Here is an 18,029-nt window from a genome sequence, read left to right on the forward strand (position 1 = left end):
GAAGCAATCTGGCTGCTGGCTTGTGAGCACTCCACTGCCTGAGTTCCAGTAAGGGAGTTTATCCTCTCCAAAGTTTTGAGCCAGATCCCAAAGTACTGAGCATCAGCTTTTAGCTTTTTAAAGGATTTAACTGTAAGAAAAGCTGCTGGGGAGGGCCATGCTCCAGGCACATCCATGGGATTTCACCTGTGCAGCTCCCTAAGCTGAACTTGTGTCTTTTCCTCTACCTTGCTGGGCTTGGCTCATGCATTTCTTGAGGGGAAGGCCCTGCACTGATCAAAGCATGTACTGACCTCAGATAAACAGCTTCTGTCAGTGTGGATCTATCCTAAATGGACCATTCCCCAAAGTAATTCAAGTGCCTGAATTTCACTTACTCAAAACTGCTTTTAAAGAAAGCGGGTTTAACACACTCCGTTTCTAAGCAACTACTGGGCAGCGCTCCTTCACTCCCCGTCAGTGTTATTCTTTGACCCTTGGAGAAAGGCTTTAAAGCAACAAAGGGCTTGTTAAGCACCAATAATTTACTCAGTCAAGAATTCAAATCAATAGCAAGGGCAGAACCTGACTTCAAAACCGATTTTAAACCAGAATTTAAAAGCAGTTGCATTGCCAATTGACAAGAGTAGAAAGGTTTCCTTAGTAGTTGTGATTACAAAGTAATGAACTGTGCATGGAGCAGGTGGGGGGCAGGGGGGAAGACGGGAGAAACCTTCATTTGCACTGTGGGTTTTTAACCATCATGGTCACATCTCAAGGACCTGCAGAAACCAGTCTAATCTCAAAAAAGGAAAAGCTTCCTGGATATTTTTCATTTCAGCAAGAGCCTAAGGAAGCCCTCAGCAGCAGGAGATTGGAATAACTGCAATCCCTTGAGCAAAGGGAGCAGGGTGTGCTCCTCAAAGCCAGACCTTCATCCACAGCACCCAGAAGGTAGCAAAACAAGCATACAACAAAGCCTTAAGTGGGGAATGGGTTATCGAGGGTTTTATAAGGAAAGAACGAGGTCTGAAAAACAGGACCTGGAGGGTGAGAGAGGAAAGAAATAGCGAGATAGCTGAGGCCTCTTGGGAAAAAAAAAAAGGGAAAAGGTCGGGATCAAATTCTAACTCAGCTGGAGCTGATCTTAAATGTAATAGGGGGAAATGGCAGCAAGGGGAGACTTCTTTATAGCAGCAAAGTACGGGGATAAATTCACTATAGAAACTGAGAAATCTTTAGCAGCAGCAGCTCTCTGCAAAGAGGTCAGGCATCCATTCCTCATGGCAAAGCAGGGCACAGGGAATTGGGCCAGATAACCTCCCCAGGTTGATCCCAGCCCTAATTTCAAAAAATTGCACAAAAATGTAATTGTGCATTAACACAGCAAAGTCTTCTTTCCAGCTTATCAGGCTTTGAGATGCCTTAGATTGAGATGCAAACCCAGCTCCTACCACTGTGCTGTGCTCGGACTCTCCCCCCCTTTCCCCGACCCAATCTCCTGAGCAGCCAACAGCTCGCAAGGAGCCGGCACCCCTGGAATTTCACACTCAGCATCTCTTCCAAGCTCAACAGGTGAATAAACAGGTACTCCAACACCTCCTTCCTTTGTACTTCGGGCAGCACAGACCCACTGGAAGAAAGTGGAATCCAAGGGCAGATGTAAACATGGGACTCCCGCTTGCCACTGTCTCCACCCGTTCTCCAGCTCAGCCCTGGGCTGGGAAACAAAAGACAGCAAACATTTAAAAAACATCCTTGAGGTTTCTTGAGGATGCCCAGGCCTGGAAGAAAGGCCTTCCCATCACCCTCTTGGCCTTTTCCCACTCTGAGGAACTGTGGAAATGCACATCCACACCCAAGCTGGACAGCCTGGGATGTTTTCTGCACACCACACGCCACAGTCCCGAGCACCAGGAGCCTGAAGATGCCCTGGATTGCAATTCACAGCCTCAGTGAACCCTGCACAGGACAGCCAAGTCGTTTGTGTGCAGAAGAAATAAAAGTTGCTATTTTTAGTAGTTAAAATACTCGTGGGAGTTACTGGCTGCTTACACCCGTGGGCTTCATAGGGCCTCCCATACTTACGGATTTATCAGAAGAAGCGGTTTCAAGTTCCTTCCTTCTGGAGCCCAACTCCAAATGGGAAACTTCTCACTGAGTGCTCCTGAGAGAGTCAAGTGGAACTTCAGGAGCTCAGGAAAGCGACTCCCTCCCCTGAGTCCTGTTTCACCTGCCCGAGCACCCGGTGCTTTTATACCACCTCTCTCCCTGCTTTCCACATTCATTTAAATGTAAGAAACCTGCACGTTCTCGCTCCAGCACCAGCCGCGTCTTCCCTGCGCCCGCACACTGCCGCCCCTGCTCAGGCGCTGCTCCCCTCGGTTGCGCTGCCCCTTGCCACGGGGCCGAGGTGGGACAAACTCCAGGTTTTGTTTCCCAGGAAAGGCTCTGCAGGGAGGTCCCGCCGTGCCGCCCGCAAGCCCCGGCCCCAGCCCCGCAGCTCCTCCCCGGCTCCGCGCCCGCACCGCCTTCAGCCCGCGCAGTCCCCGCCGCCCGCTCCCGCCCGGCTCTGCTCCGGGGCCGCCCCCCCTCGGGTCTTTTCCCGGCACACGCTGCGTCGCTGTTCTCCGCTCACTTTCCACCTCGCTGCAGCCACAGCAACAGCCGCCCTCCTCCACTGTCACCACAACCCTCGCCCGCCGCTGCCGCAGCCGGGAACCGAACCCGGCGCTTCCAAGCCGCTCCCGGGCAGCGCCGGACGGTACCCACGGAGCAACAGCACCGGGCGGGTAAAGCCAGTGCGCATGCGCAGCGCTGCCCGGCTCCGCCCCGCCCTTCAACACCACATGACGTAACCAGGCATAGCACTGCTCCTGCGCTTCCCTTCCCACAACACCGCGCATGCTCAGCATTGTTTCCATTTCTCCCTTAATGACCACACGACGAAGGGCTTCCCCGCTGATCAGTGCGCATGCGCACCGCCCCTAGCTGCAGTACTGCTTTTCGGCCAGCAGGTGACACCGGCGATGTGCCCAAGTCAGTGCGCATGCGTGCCTTTCTTGGCCGCAGTACCAGCTTGAGCCAGCAGGCGGCACCAGCGAGCCACCCAGCAGTGCCCGCGCACCTCCCTGCGGAGCGGGAATGCGGAACCGCGGCGCCCCTGCGCAGCCAACGCGCTCGGAAGCGCGAGTATTTCCGGCATTCAGGGAGCAAACGCCATACCAGGATAAAGCATAAACAAGTTTCAAGACTTCTTCCAAGTTTCTCTCCAACCATTCGTACATGGAAGTCCATGATTATCCCGGTTCCTTCTGGAAAAATGAAATTATTCCTCGCGTTTGGAGTGGTCCCAGTCCAGTCCGAGCACTTGAGAAATAAATATCTGCTCCCTGTGTGCCAGGAAGAGCTTTTCTAGGTGAAAGAACTGAAAAAGACTTGGCATTGTGCATTTTTTCCTGGAAAAGGAAAGATACCTGACTCCTGATTCCTAAGACTCACTGGTGGTAACCAGTCTTTTCTTATAGACAGTGGGATAAAAGAATTTAGATTCTGGACTGCCATCTCCAGTGCCTGATTCATGCATACACACATTTCAGCACTCTCTTCTCCATACACAATTCTGGGTTGCTTTGCAAACTGCCTCTGCCATGTGGTTTTCTCCATGAGAAATTAAGGAATTTCTCCTGTCAGTTTGGGTATTATGTTATCACAAATGAAAGAAAGTAAAGAAGAAATAATCCCGGTAACAGCCTTTGGGACCTGCTGGGCTGAATTTGGAAGGGGACATTCGTTACCTGCAGTGCAAATACATGACCACCTCCAAACCAAAGCAAAGATGTCAAGTGGGGTCTGAAAGCACCAGTTTGAAAAACCTCGTTGTCATTCTTCTTTTCAGTGATTTTGCAATCAACCCCTGAAGCTGACAAACCCCAACTGTCCCCAGTGCTCCATCCAGCCACTCTGGAACAAAACCATATTCCCAGCCAAATCGACAATCGACAGGTGGCAGAGGTCTCCTGTTCAGAAGCGCCTGGCCCGATCTGGACCTGCAATGACATATTATACATAGTAGAAGAAACTCCATTTGATTTTTTTTTTTTTTTTTTTTAATTATTTAAGCAGAACCTGGGGACAAGCGCTATAGAAGTGGCATCCACCTAATTGCTACCACAGTGGAGATGGTGACTCTGTAATTCCTACACGACCTCTCAGCATCCAAGCTCTAGTTCTAGGCTGACAAGGAGAGGAGCCAGATCTCTCCAATGGAAAGGATTTCTCACTTACTGAGTACGAAAATGGCTGAAGGTGGAATCTAGTGAAAAAAGGAATTCAGGTAAGAAAGATCTAAAGAGAAACAGTTCTCACCTTTGTCAGGTCCCATGAAAACCTGTAAATGTTTGCCTGTCTGTGTGTGCATTCACAAGTGAAGGGAAACCCAAACACTAGAGATCATTATCAGGAACAGAAAGAAACCAACGTACCCGTCTTTGTGAAGGCACATAAGATTAGTGCACGAGATACAAAGAAACAAAGTATTTATTGTCAAAAGCTTTTCTACGAATCACTCGGCATCATACAATGGATATGGTGGCTGCAGAGTAGAGGAAGTGGCTCTCTCCCTTCCCCCCGTTCTTTATACACGTATTTGCTCACTCTCACAAACCCACTGCTGTAATTTTTAAATGGAGTTCCTCTCTTCAGTGAGTTTGGAAAAGATGTTCACAATACAGGATCTGGCAGAACAGATACATCCTATTAAACAGCAGAGCAGTTACAGAAAGGAGACCGCTTTCTTTAGTAAAAAAGAGCCTTCTTTCCCTCCTTATCTCTTTGCATTGCCATAAAAGGGTTCTCCACACAAAACCAGACCAACAATCCCCAAACACCCGATTAGCATTTTGGCAAAATTAGGAGCCCTAGGATATGCACCAATCTTGATTTATACACTAATATTTTCACTCGGCTTCCACAGGATAAATTCTAAACAATGTGGTGTAAAAAACTTGCCAGTCGAGAGGATGTCTGCACTACGACTACAAACCCTGCTATGTCGAACAACCGAATCCCTGCTGGTAACAGTGAAAATGCTTTGACAGTGCATCTCAAAGTTACTGGCAAAACTTTTGGTTCTGTCCTCGCCCCCCACTTCCGAAGCTACGCAGCGACTGAGACCGTAGAGACGGTGCTCTCTTTACGTCCACATGCACACAGAATGCACAGACTCACATGGGCTGTGCTATTTCCAAGAGTACTTTGCACATTATCTTGTGCTGTGTCTTACTGGCGCTTCAGTGGCACTCTGCTCCATTTTTAAATTTCCTTTCCTACTGTTGTATTCTTCTCTTTATTCCATAACCGAACATTTGTTTCCCCTTCAATCTCTAAGAAACATTTGATCTGATTACTGTCTCAGGGCCAACAACCCAGAAGACTAAAAAAACTGTTTCTAACCTGCCATGTCAACGCTTCCGCTCCAAGATACATTTCCCTCCTACTGGTACTCCAAAATTCTTTTGAACCCTTTCCTAGTTGGATGCTATATTTTCTAACAATCTATATTATCATCTATACATTAATAACTTCTATGCACAGAATTTTTTTTTGCAGTATGCATAGATTTGTATCGTACTGTAGCAACTGAAGACGCTGAAACATCTTCTTGTCATCTTTTACACACCCAAAAAGACAACCATCCTGAACTCAAAATAAATTTCTCATTCACAGTCTGCCATAATTACCTGCCTGTTCAGTGCCACTACCCTTAATTTTCAATGGTCAAGCAACACTTGGTCTAGTTGCTTCCAGTATTTCTCCATTATTTCTCTTCAAAAAAAATTTCTCTTTGTTTTGCAAACAAGAAAGCTCTTAGCTGCACTTGTGGAACAGAGGACAGTATTTTTCTCTGTCTTCACTAAAAGGCCCGAACAGCTCCTGAACAGCTCCAGGAGAAAGGCATCAAAATCTCAAACTCCAGTTTAACCAAAGGAAAGATATCTGATTCCTAAGACTCACTGGTGGTAACCACTCTTTTCTTATAGCCAGTGGGATATAAGAATTTAGATTCTGGACTGTCATCTCCAGTGCCTGATTCATGCACACACACATTTCAGTGCAACACTGCTGCTTAACAGAGCTTCAGCTTTCAGTGATGCAGTTGTGAACACCGGCACCAACACATTAGTTTTGTTAATTTGCTCTGAAAGAGACTTGGAACCAGATCCATCCAATTAATTCTACAGAGGCTCTAAAACCAGGCTGGACTCCAGTATGTTGCCAGCTGTGGCAAATGACTGATATTTCTTGCAAATATTTGCCACTTCAGCAGGAAGGCTCTCAAAACTCCAGAATTCCCTGGCAGACATTCTGCAGGCATCTATCTCAGTCCAGTGGCCTTCTCATATCCTTGCATATCTTCCTCTGCATTTCTTATTCCTGCACACTGAACAAAGCCCCTGAATGTAGCTGCTCTGTTTGCTACATATAGACAAGAGTTTCATACATCGAGCAGCATGCACACAACGGACACAGCAGCATAACAAATATGGAAGCACAGTAGCAGATGACCCCCACTGTTTTCTCTTCATAATGCTTGCTTGTAGTCCAATTAGTGGAGTCCTAAATTAAGTAACATTTCAAGTCAATCACTGTGGCAGCCTCACAGCCCCTCAGTATAACCAGTTTAAGACTGCAGGATTTCACATTTTACTGTGAAAAGAGGTTTTAACACAAAAGGGGAAAATTCCAAATCAAGCCATTCCCAGTAAAAGGCCTCAGGCAATGACATACTGCCATACTTTTTCTCACACCAACAGGTTTTGTGTGAGAGTACTGCCATCCCGTAAATGCAATCAAAAGCAAATTTTCCAAGACATCTCACACAACGGATGGAGTAAAAGCTATGGCACTATTAATGTGAAAACAAAGATATTAAACAAAGGTATAAAGAGAAGACTATCTCTTCTGTGACTGAACAGGAGAAACTTTTAAGTTAAACTAAGAGAGAAATTGGCAAAGACAGCAGAAAACACAGTACTAGAGAAAAAAATGCATTTATTCAGAAGAGCTGCCTTCCTTCCATACCACATGTGAATTTGATTCTTTTTCCAAGGAAGTGAAAGAAAGGAGGTGAAAAGGAGTAACCTGGAAGAGCATTTTTAGTGCCATATGAAACAGACAAGAGTTATACTTTGGCAGCTGCTTTTTGGACTAGAAATCATGTTGGGCCTTTAATTACAACTCATCTGTGCACTACAAAAAATGAGGAGGGGAAGGATTTAAGGAAGATGTCCCTGCTTCCAAGTAATTGTTCTATAAATTCCCATAGTCTGAATCTGTCGTACATTTACAAAGAAGATGATTTCCAAGGGATATGTTCTCTGTGCTATTTAAGGCTGATAGTGCTTTATAACTCAAGAGCATCCAAAATAACCAGCACGTACCATGTATGGGAGAGCTAAATAATTAATAGTAAGAGGCAGTTCACCTATGATCAAAATGTGAGACCAATCCAGGGCCTCTGCTAACATCTTGAAGTAAAGAAAAAACTACCGTGTTACATGAAGTTAAGCTTCTTGAATTCTGCACCAAGAATTAGGAAGTTCTTTTCAGTGATGAACCCTACAGGCACACAGAGAAACATTTAAGTGATCTGGTATTTTACATACATACTTATTGTTAATATCTGCTGTGTTAAAGGCAGGCATCAGCAAAGCACCATTACATTATTTCCATTTTCTCAGAATACCTCATTTGTTGCTAATACCACTGATATTAGGGACGCATAAGAAGCTCTTATCCCAGGGATGAGTCTCTTTCTCTCAGTCTTTCTTCCAGACGGGCTCTGCATTCCGAGATGAAAATCCTCCTAGTTAGTTCTTTCAGATGGGGAGATAGCTTCTTGCATTGGTACGGCTGGAATAAAAACTCTATTCAGGAACATAAAGCATTCCACAGCTATAAGAAAGACTATCTTGTCTAATTCCAGGTAAGTTACTGTTTGAGACTCTTAGGTACCATAGGGTAAGAACTGCATTTATTTCTCTAAATCTGTGGTCTCCTAGAACACCTATCTCAACCTCCCCCATCAGTGCCACTCATGATTCTAAGCATAGCCCATTAGGATTTGCTGTGTAGTGTCTAACTTTCCACTAAAATTTAATGACGTGCGTTGATGAGTGAACCTTTAGTCTTCTTTCACACTGACACTGTTATGTTGCTGTCTCTGGCTTGGAATGGTTTGAGACACCCATCTTGGGCAAGATTTTCAAGGGTCACTCTAAAGCTGGTGTTCTAACTGGTGTGTTGACGGTATGTTCTCATCCAGTCAGGAAGCAGGTCCACGTGTAACAGTGAGCTAAGTAACACTGAAAAGTCCACTGGTTTGGTGGTCATGATGCCAATGGAATCTTGTGAGCAGTACTTATGTGTTACGCACTCCCAAAGATTGTTCCAATTCCTGTCGGCGCTGCTGGATCTGAAAGAAAAAGACACACTGTACAGTTTAGCAGATTAAATTGCTCAGTGGCAGGAGATGCATTTTTAAGTCAGCAGTGTGGATATTTCTTTCATACCTTGCAGTAGAAATATCTGCTCACAGCTTCTTGAGACCATGGCTCGTGATAAAATTCGGCTCTGCGTTCTTCCTCCGGGTTTCCAACCACATCAGTCATCACCTGTGACAAAAATAAACCCATTTTTCACCATAGCTCTTCTACCACACAGAGAAACTTGCAGAGTTACCCAGAGTGAAAATTTATCTACATTACACATAAAAATGGTCAGAACTGTTCTCAAAGCCCAAAGCAAATGGACAATGTGTGCTTTCTGCCAAAACAGGATCACAGAATGATCAAATGGTTTGTGTTGGAAGGGACCTTTAAGCTCATCTCGTTCCACCCCCTGCCAAGGGCAGGGACACCTTCCACTAGATCAGGTGCTCCAAGCCCTGTCCAATCTGCCTCCAGGGATAGAGCAGCAAGGGGGTTGGAACCATTCTATAAAAAAATAGAATTCTGATGACTATGTCTCCAGCATCACAGAATCAAAGGTAAATATTGGTATATTTTGCAAAGCAGTGTTGTGGAATCACACCTTTGATGCTAGCAGGGCAGAACATTATAGAAAAGGCTCTTCTGGGACTAGTTGGGAAAACTCTGAACAACTATTCCATGTATATAGCTAGAGAAGCTCCACGACAGCTTTGTTTGTAAGTTCTTCAAGTCAAAGTCTGCTTTATTTAAACATTCTTTCAGATACCTGTCCCCTTTGAATACAATATAAATTATAATAACCATAACCTTAACAGTAGATTTTTGGAAGACTGTTCACTTAACAATAGGCATTTACATAAGAAAGACACAATGATTTTATTAAAATAATTTAATGGATTCGTTAATACAACTGATTTTGAGGCATCTCAGTTAAAGACAGAAAATGTGAAACTTTATGAGGAACAAATGATTAATTTTTGCTGGCAAACAACTGAACTTCTTTGCATTCCATTTCTTGCATATCTCAAAGATAAGCTCAAGGACAGCTGATAGATTAAATTATGAACCAACAAAACACCCAAATTGTGTTCTCGTGCTATAGGATGCTCCTGCTGAGTTTTACACAGCTTTCAATTTACAGAATACATCAACAAAGCCCTGCATTTTGAGCTTACTGTCTGGCCACAAGCTGACCTACCACTCCCATGAAGCACCACTGTTCTACTGGAACCAGAATAGGACCTAAACTGTCTTTGCTGCATACTGTCTACTCAGGGATTGCAGTAGTCCACTCATTGTCTGTCTTCCACCAATTATCCATCCTAGATGTTTGGCTATACACTCTGTGTACATTTAGATAAAATTCTTCCATTCTGGTTCCACTATTCATTCTTTTTCAAACCTTAGCTCACCTTAAGATCCCTACTTTGGGACCGGAGAAGGTCTTGGATGTATCCTTTAGGATCCTTGGAGAAACTCAGCATAAAATCACGTTGTATTTTTAGCTGATTTATGGACTCAATTGTCTCATGAATCTGACAGAAAAAAACCAAAGCAGATATTCTTTAATTTCTCCCATGCTCCAGTGACCATCAGGTCAGCTCTGTTACTATCTTTGCATTCCTGGTAATGTACAAAGGTGACAATTCTACACCACAGACTTGTGAAGGCTCCTAGGGGTTTTTCAATTCAAAAAGCAGCAACTTAACTGCAATCCTGCCACTACATTTTGGTTTCACTTGCACTTCTGCAATACAAGTATGTACAGGATTCTCCTTCACTTCCTGCACTGAACTCCTGCATGGCATGCAGAGCTAAGCCATGTCACTGTACAATGTAATAATTTCCTGTGCAGAATCATTCTGCCTGCTGAGACTGGGATCTTTGAGGACAGGTGCTACATAAGTATGCAGTTAAACAGTGCCCAGTGAAAGAAATCAATTATTCCCCAGTTTACCATCATCATCATCATCTCTTCAATATCCTACTGTAATCCTTAAAAACTCTAGCACTTTCCTGATTAAGTCCATGTCAAATGAACAGCCATGACTTCTAGACTTTTTCTTAAGAGAAAGCCTGTAAAATTCACAATGGCTGCAAAAAGAAGAGCATGAACAATGAGAAATCATGGGTAGGTTTATAGAAAATGAATCGTATCTTCAGAAATATTACGGAAGAAATGAGTATTAACTAGTGGGGAAGAATGAAGACTGAAGAGAAGTCAAGGTCCCATAACGGATAATATCATCAAGTATGATCAGGAGGAGAACAGTTCATGAATCATTTACACATAAACAAACACAAAAGCAAACTTTTGCTATCCTGTCCCTCTAACATTCTAGTTTGAAATAGTAAACCTATCTTGTTTAGTTTCATGTATTCATCTCTTTTGCCAAAACAGCTAAGGTGACCAAGCATGTGGGAGAAAATAATCCTCCTCTGATCTGGCTATGCCATCAAGGCCACTAGTGTAAGTACTATGTGGTATGTTAAGAGAAGAGAGCTGCTGTCCATTTTAAATCATTCCTTTTTTGGGAAAATACTGTAGTTGTGTGGAGTGAACTCCATTGGCATGCGCTGAATTCCCAGGAGGGGACTCCATGGCAGCACAGCAATGCAATGCACAGAGGGTAACAGGAGCAGCCCATGCTCATTCACGCAGCAGTGACTTCAGTAACTTCACTGATCACAGCTTGCACTGTGCTGTAGCAAATATTCAAAAAAGAGGTGACACAGACATGGTTGAAAAGGTGAGTGGGACTGGAAACAGAATAACCCTACACATGCTGCTTGCAAGCTTGGCTGGCTGGGAACCAACTGACTGAGCAGCTGCCCTGCTGAAAAGGACCTTCCTCAAGAGCCATGACAGAAAAGATGCTGCAACAGTTACCAGAATCCATTGCATTGCTGGTGCCCAGATCCCCTTCAAAATTGCATGAAGACCAGAGTTTAACATATTTGTTTCTATTAGAAGTAAACAAAGAGAACCTGGGCCTTGATCTGAGGAGGCAGTTTCGTTTATCCCTTACCGATCCAAACCAGCCATTGACACATGCCAGAACTGGCTAACAGCCCATAGGACACAAACCCCTAAAACAGCCTGCAAAGCCCACCACTGCCTTAAGACAGGTATTATTATTTGAAGTGCACACAATCCTCTTCCACTAACACTTAAAACTGCCAAACTGCTCCAAGTGATTTTTCCGCCATGCATGTTCCATATTTCCACCTAACGCAGAGAGCCATTCTGCAGTTATGAATACAAAACCCACACCTGAGTATGAGATTCTCCTAGCTTTGGCTTTGCAATTTAGCAAAATATCATGACCTCTCAATGAAAAGTTACAGTCATACAGTTCAGGTGGTTCTCAAGTGTCAGGGGACTCGGTACGCTACCTGTGAAACTCTATCACCTCAACAACCGTGTCAAATCCTAAGTGGGAATGCCATTCAGCCCTATGTATTCCCACTGCATTTGGCTGATTCATCCCTTGAAAGCACAAGAAGTCCCCGTCTCACAACATTACTGTCTTTGACACATAACACCAAATCCACATGAAGCTACACAATGAGCACACTACTCTTGGGCTAATACCTTGTTATCCAATGCTGTAATCTCCTGTTGGTTAGCTGTTGAGAGAAGAAAACTACTCATCTGGCCCTTTAATGGGTCTTCAACTTCTACATCTATGTCATAACAAGCCGTCTTCTTCTGATCGTTGGGGTCAACACTATGGAGAGTATAACACAAGATCATGAGAACGCCCATAAATGAATCAGAATGAATATCCATCCAGCCCAGAATACACTCTTCAATAAAGCCTGTTGCAGATGCTGTGAGAAAAGTTTAAGAACAGGGTATCTTTATACATTTGCATATTCTCTCATCTTTTATCGGTTGGATTTCACAGACTTTTGAGCTGGAGCTTTTGCCCGGACCATCAAATTTAATTTCTGACATCCTCCTGAAACCTGTTACGCTAAATACCAGTATCATTCTTTGGCTTGTCCTGACCTAAATTTATATTTAATTTGCCAACAGTTAGACTTAACATTTACTTTATTGTTAGACCAAAGTTTCTTAACTAGAAAACAGTCTTCAGTGCAGTAGCTGGTAAATCAGACTTGTCACTGTCACTTGCAATGTAAAAATGCTGGCTTCTCAACACTACCTGCGAAATGTGTGGGTTGTGTGCATCTGCAATAGGTAGTAAAAAAATTTGCTCAGGATCAAATTGAGCTTGACAGAGCTGGGGGAGCGGAAGAACTTCCAAGGATGGATTTGCATTAGGAGTGTTGTAAGCAGGTGGAGGGAGGTGATCCTTCTCTATTCTCAAGACTGGTGAGGACACACCTGGAGTACCGTGTTCAGTGCTGGGCTTCCCAGTGCAAGACATATATGGAACTACTGGAGAGAATTTTGCAAAGGTCCATGAAGATGATTAAGGCATTGGAGCACCTCACAGTTGAGGAAAGGCTGAGAGGTCTGGGACTATTCAGCCTAGAAAACAGAAGGCTGGTGGGGAGGGAACTTACCAAAACTTGAAGGGAGGGTTTAAGGAAGATAGAGCCAGGATCTTTTCAGTGGTACTCAGTGACAGGATAAGAGGCAGTTGGTGCAAACTGAAACACAGGAGGCTCCATCTGAACACCAGGAAACATGTTTTTATTCTAAGGGTGACCAAGCAATAGCACAAGTTGCAGTAAGACCCTCAAAGCCCATCTGCCTTTTGCCCAGCCCAGAGTCTCCCATGTTGGAGACACTCAAAAGCCACCTGGACATGGCTGTGGCCAGCCTGCTACAGGTGGCTCTGCTTGAGCAGGGGAGAGCATTTGACCAGATGATCTCCAGAGGTCCCTTCCAACCTCAAACATTCTGAGAATCTGTGATGCTGTGGCCACCTGCAAGAAGATCAGCAGCAGAAGGAATGCTAAGGAAAACCCAGGTCTGGGTCTGGTTCTGCTGCTCTTGTCAAAAGCCACAGAGAAAGCTCCATGTTGTCTTTGGCTCCACTGCTCCTGGTTAAGGCCTGTCCTCAGGCCTCCCAGGGTCCTGAGCCCAAGTCAGTCAGGGCAGCAGGGCTGTTCAGAGGGACCCTGACAGGCCGCAGAAACAGGACGGCGCTTCAGCATGGTAGAGCCCAGCATGGGAGAAGTTCTGCTCCTGGGACAGAATGATGCCGTGCAGGGGCACAGGTGGGCATCGGCGGGGTAGAAAACAGGTTGGCAGGAGAGGACTTGGGGGCCCTGCTGGACAGACAACAAGTGCAGAAGGAGTCTGTGAGGTAAGGCAGCCATAGCAAAGGTCAGCTGCAAAAGGGGCCGTATTAGCGCAGGTGTTGCCATCAAGCCTGGGAAAGAGGCTCTTCCTTGCTATGCCACGCTGGTGAAACTGGATCTGGACTGGTGGGCACAGGACCACAAAGATGTGACACTCTGGAGCAAGGCCCGCAGAGGCTCAGTAGGATGGTGGGGGCTGGAGCACAGACCTGCCGAGAGAAGCTGCAAGAGCTTCTCCAGCCTGGAGGAGAAAAGGGAAAAGGGGATCGCCTGGGTGAGTGCGACTGCCATATGGACTGCTGAAGCACAGACAGGGCCAGCCTCCCCTTGGAGGTGCCTGAGATTAGGGTGAGAGGCAACAGAAATTCACTGCAGCATGGCCAATTCACTCCCTATAAGGAATTGTTTGTTTAAAAATCATGATGGTAAGTCAAAAAGGGGGAATCCAGAGACAACCTGTTTGTACTAGAAGAATATTGGAGAGCTATGCTTTGCAGTCTGCTTGTGTCCTTTAACAGTGTGGAAGATGTCTCGCTTCTCTGTGGAAATGGAAATCCCACAGAGGTTTTTCTTTCTACCTCTGATTTCAGGTGTGCCAGCTGCAATTAGAAGTGCAACTCAAGAAAATCTCCCGTTCTAGCTTGAGCTCAGGTAAGAAGATTTCTACCAGTTTCTACTTCTACCAGTTTCAAATTTGATGCATTCAGTATCATGGAGATCAGAAACCATTACAAAATGCAATATTTTTAATTGCATTCTGCATGTTTGAGTCTACCTAGTATTTAAAACATTTGTCAAGATCAGAGACTTTTTGTTCATCTGTACTTTATATCCACTTCAACCCCATTGTATTTTTTCTTCCTTTTTCTTCAAAAAGGAAGGTTGTTGTTGCCCAGAGAGTGATTCTACAATACTGTTAAAATTTCTAGAATAAGTTTAGAATACTTCACATTTTTGTCTCTGTGCATAGCCTCTAAAACTAGAATGAATAATTGTGATCTACTTGATCTTCCTGTAAAAGGCAGTCCTGAGGATTTATCTCAATTAAGAGCACATATATTTACAATCACTAGTGATGAAAAATTTCCTGTAGTAGTGTGCTGGTTTTGGCTGAGATAGAGTAGTAGCTGGCATGGGTCTGTGTTGTGAATTTGTGCTGGAAACGGTTGGTCACACAGAGATGTTTTTGTTATTGCTTATCGCTGCTTACAGCGTGTCAAGACCTTTTCAGCTCCTTGCACCACCCACCAGTGAGGAGGCTGGAGGTGCACAAGGAGCTGGAAGGTGACACAGCTGTGACAGCTGACCCCAACTGACCAAACAGATATTCCAAACCATGTGGAGCCATACTGAACAGTAAACTGGGCAGGTGTTCACTGCTCAAGGTCTCGCTGAGCATCAATCAGCTGGTGGTGAGCAATAGTTTTCATCTGTATCACTTGTATTGCATTTTGTTCATCACAATCATCATCATCATTTGTTATACTGTCTTTATCTCAACTCATGAATTCTCTCCCTTTTACCTTTTCAACCTTCCCCCCTGCCCTGCTCAAGAGAGAACAAGCGGATGGGGAGTCTGAGCTGAAGACTGGATTAAACCAGGACAGGCAGTTGGCATATTGTTTCAGTGGCTGGCTACATTCACTCTGAAAAACTGAATGCAGGGGGACAGGGCAGAGCATTTGTGAGACCCTATTTTAAACTTGGTTGAACCAGGCCCCTAAGTATCCTGGATAGACTTTGAACCTGATTTGACTTTGGATGGGGGAGCTCTCAATGACCACCAGCAACCCCTTCTACTGTAAATTATCCTGTGACCTTATGAGTCTAAAAATTACTTACTTTCTTTAAGTTCAGTGATAGACTTCCAGATTTATTTTAGTTTAGCCTGACACTGTAAAGACTTCACTGCAAAAGTACTGCCTCTTCTCAGGAAATTAGTTCTTCTTTTTTCCACACCGTTATATCAGTGCCATTTAAGGTTGTCAGGTACTGTGTAGTGCATAGAGTGTATCAGAGAATGCTACTAGATACAAAGTCCTGGTCTTCAGCTGGTACCTGACAAAAAACACTTCCTCCAGAACCTTTTTGCCATCTCTCTGCCCCTGGAAACATCATCATCAGTTCCTTGTCATTTTTCTCTAAGCAATGACTGTCTATCTCCGAGGACCTCAGCTTTTTTGTGGTCCATCGGACAGGTCACTGAGTTGCATCCAATGACAGTACGTACGCAGCTCTCAATCTGCACGGCCGCCAAGCTGCCTTGTCATTACTCTGTTTGATATATTCAAATTAATCAAAAAGCAAATTGTATTTTCACAGCCTATGTAGTATTTAAACTTCTTATCACATATGTTACAAATTTAAAATAAAGAGCCCAATTTCAAGCAAATTCAGAAACATTTGCTGTCAATATTCTCCAGGAGATCAAATCACTGTGCTTAAGTAACAATAACGTTTAAACACCCAGAATCAGAGTTTTGACCCAGACCACAAAGAAACTTGGAAAAGATTGAAACATCTGAACAGTAAAGTTGCAATCCCCAGAAATCTCTTTATCCCCCTCCTCCATGTACACAGTTGTCACTTAAATACAGCACATGCTGGAAGAGCCCTAGAGAGCTGAAAGTCGTATTTCATCTGCTATGCTACAAAGACATCTGTTTTGACAAGGATATGAGAGCTCAGTATCTTGGTCACAATGACCTCCTCTAAATCCAGGCATTCTTTGTTGGAAATCTCTGGAGATCTCTTGACTCCTTGGCATTTTCAGGATAAGACTAACAGTCAAAGAGCTGATCCAATCCCAACAAAGCATGCATGGACTGGCCCTGCATTTGAAATCCTAATGTTGTACATTTTACATAATGTATCAGTGATTAGAATGATTGCCCATGATGTACAATATCTCATTTCAATTTCTTTTTTATCTCTTTTTGTGGGTTCAAACTGTCACTGCTCTCTCCTTAGGGAAAAGGCCCGACCAACTCTTCTCAATCATATTCTAGTAAATATAAAAGCTGTTTTTCATACTCCTAGAAAACTGGTTCCGTGCTAGTGAAAATAATTCAGAATTATACAAACTAGAATGATACATAGAATGAACACACAACAAAGTCCCAGGTATTCATTCACCTGGAAACTGTAAAAACTGGATTATGGTCCCTACAGCTAGCTGCAGCTGTTTCTGTACTTCACCTAGTGTTTTGCACATGGCAGTGCTGAGCTGACCAGCCAGCTTACCTGATGATGTGGTTTATCACTATCGGGTCTGGTGGCAGCAGTAGGTTAGTGAGCCTCTGAGGAATTTCAGAAAACTTTAGCCGTGGACAGTCAAAGATCTGGAACACAATAAACAACAAATGCTTTTTGTCCAAAGCCTATCTTGCAGTATCTGCAGCTCACAAGGAACTGAGGCAATTAAGGAAGGTGATTTTGAAAACTGAAATTCAGGTTCCTTGCACAGATTAAATTTTTGGTCACTTCTGTCCCTGTAAATTGCTGTGGTACTTTCATCTGGGCTTGCAGACATATCCATCAAGTCATGACAATTTCAGATGTCTCACTTCTGGTTTAGATGCTGCAGGGCATGTGAAGATTGTGCTCTTTAATGAGACACGAAGATCAGCTGTATCAATGATGGGAGAGAAGCAAATACTCCCTCTCTTACTGAAGGTTTACAAAAGCACATTGTAAAGAGAATTGTATTTTTTTACCAGAGAAAACATAAAAACAGTTTGCCTTTTTGTTTCTTGTGATATTTTGTGCTAAAGAAAAATACGAGAAAACATTTCTGGATTTTAAAATCGCTTGCAATTTCTGGGGTTTTTAGGATTAAGGAAAAATAAAGCCAAGGGGATATTATTTATTTTTAACCAAAGCCTGAACAGCCTCTTGGAAGGGAACCACCCCTTTCCAAACAATGGTTCATGGTTACCCCGTCTCTTTACTATGGTCCAGAAGCTAAACAGAATCATAGACTCATAGAATATCCTAGCTTGGAAGGGACGCACAAGGGTCATTGAATTCAGCTCCTGCCTCTGCACAGGACAACCCTGAAAATCACACAATGAATTTCTACTGAATTCAGAAAAAAAGAATTTTTTTCTTCTGGAAAGCATTAAAAGCTGTAGAGTTTGGAAATTTTCTGTAATTGTAGTGCATTGCCATGAATCTAGAAACACTCTTTATACCTGGAGTTTTCAGAAATATAATTACAGCCTTTGTTTCCTACTGTGATTTTTAATGCTCTGAACTGGCAAATAGACTTTTCTCTAA

General features: G+C 43.9%; 2 protein-coding genes across 13 annotated transcripts in view; both read right to left on the bottom strand.

Annotated features, from left to right (window-relative positions):
* Positions 1-506: 506 nt before the first annotated feature.
* On the bottom strand, positions 507-2,906 carry LOC125333062. 2 transcript variants are annotated; one of them, XM_048319023.1, is made up of 3 exons: positions 2,618-2,906; positions 2,068-2,146; positions 507-1,699 (listed from the first exon to the last, which is right to left on the bottom strand). In XM_048319023.1, exons 1-3 carry the CDS (start codon positions 2,901-2,903, stop codon positions 1,405-1,407), a joined length of 660 nt encoding a protein of 219 aa, XP_048174980.1. In that variant the 5' UTR covers positions 2,904-2,906; the 3' UTR covers positions 507-1,404. The 2 variants fall into 2 exon arrangements, 1 of the variants encoding a protein (XP_048174980.1); XR_007206950.1 differs by lacking the exon at positions 2,068-2,146.
* A 1,594-nt stretch (positions 2,907-4,500) lies between these two features.
* Positions 4,501-18,029, bottom strand: part of SMARCD3 (SWI/SNF related, matrix associated, actin dependent regulator of chromatin, subfamily d, member 3) — an 80,476-nt gene continuing 66,947 nt past the window's right edge. For 10 of the 11 annotated variants that reach the window (XM_048287288.1, XM_048286569.1, XM_048328865.1 and 7 more), the window contains 5 exons: positions 16,995-17,092; positions 12,067-12,202; positions 9,884-10,006; positions 8,553-8,654; positions 4,501-8,455 (listed from right to left, as the gene is read on the bottom strand). In XM_048287288.1, the coding sequence (XP_048143245.1) occupies positions 8,402-8,455; positions 8,553-8,654; positions 9,884-10,006; positions 12,067-12,202; positions 16,995-17,092 (513 nt within the window). In that variant the 3' untranslated portion in view covers positions 4,501-8,401. The remainder of the gene's footprint in view (positions 8,456-8,552; positions 8,655-9,883; positions 10,007-12,066; positions 12,203-16,994; positions 17,093-18,029) is intronic. The other variant, XM_048326335.1, reaches the window with a different exon arrangement.

Source organism: Corvus hawaiiensis, chromosome 1 (assembly GCF_020740725.1).
Source record: "Corvus hawaiiensis isolate bCorHaw1 chromosome 1, bCorHaw1.pri.cur, whole genome shotgun sequence".
NCBI classification, from domain to species: Eukaryota; Metazoa; Chordata; class Aves; order Passeriformes; family Corvidae; genus Corvus; species Corvus hawaiiensis.

Coding starts and splice junctions, on each gene's coding strand:
- LOC125333062 (XM_048319023.1), bottom strand. CDS start 2,903: ATGGAAACAATGCTGAGCATGCGCGGTGTTGTGGGAAGGGAAGCGCAG. Junction 2,147..2,617: donor TGGCTGCAGCGAGGTGGAAA/GTGAGCGGAGAA, acceptor TGACTCTCTCAG/GAGCACTCAGTGAGAAGTTT. Junction 1,700..2,067: donor CCGCTTCTTCTGATAAATCC/GTAAGTATGGGA, acceptor TTTGTTTCCCAG/CCCAGGGCTGAGCTGGAGAA.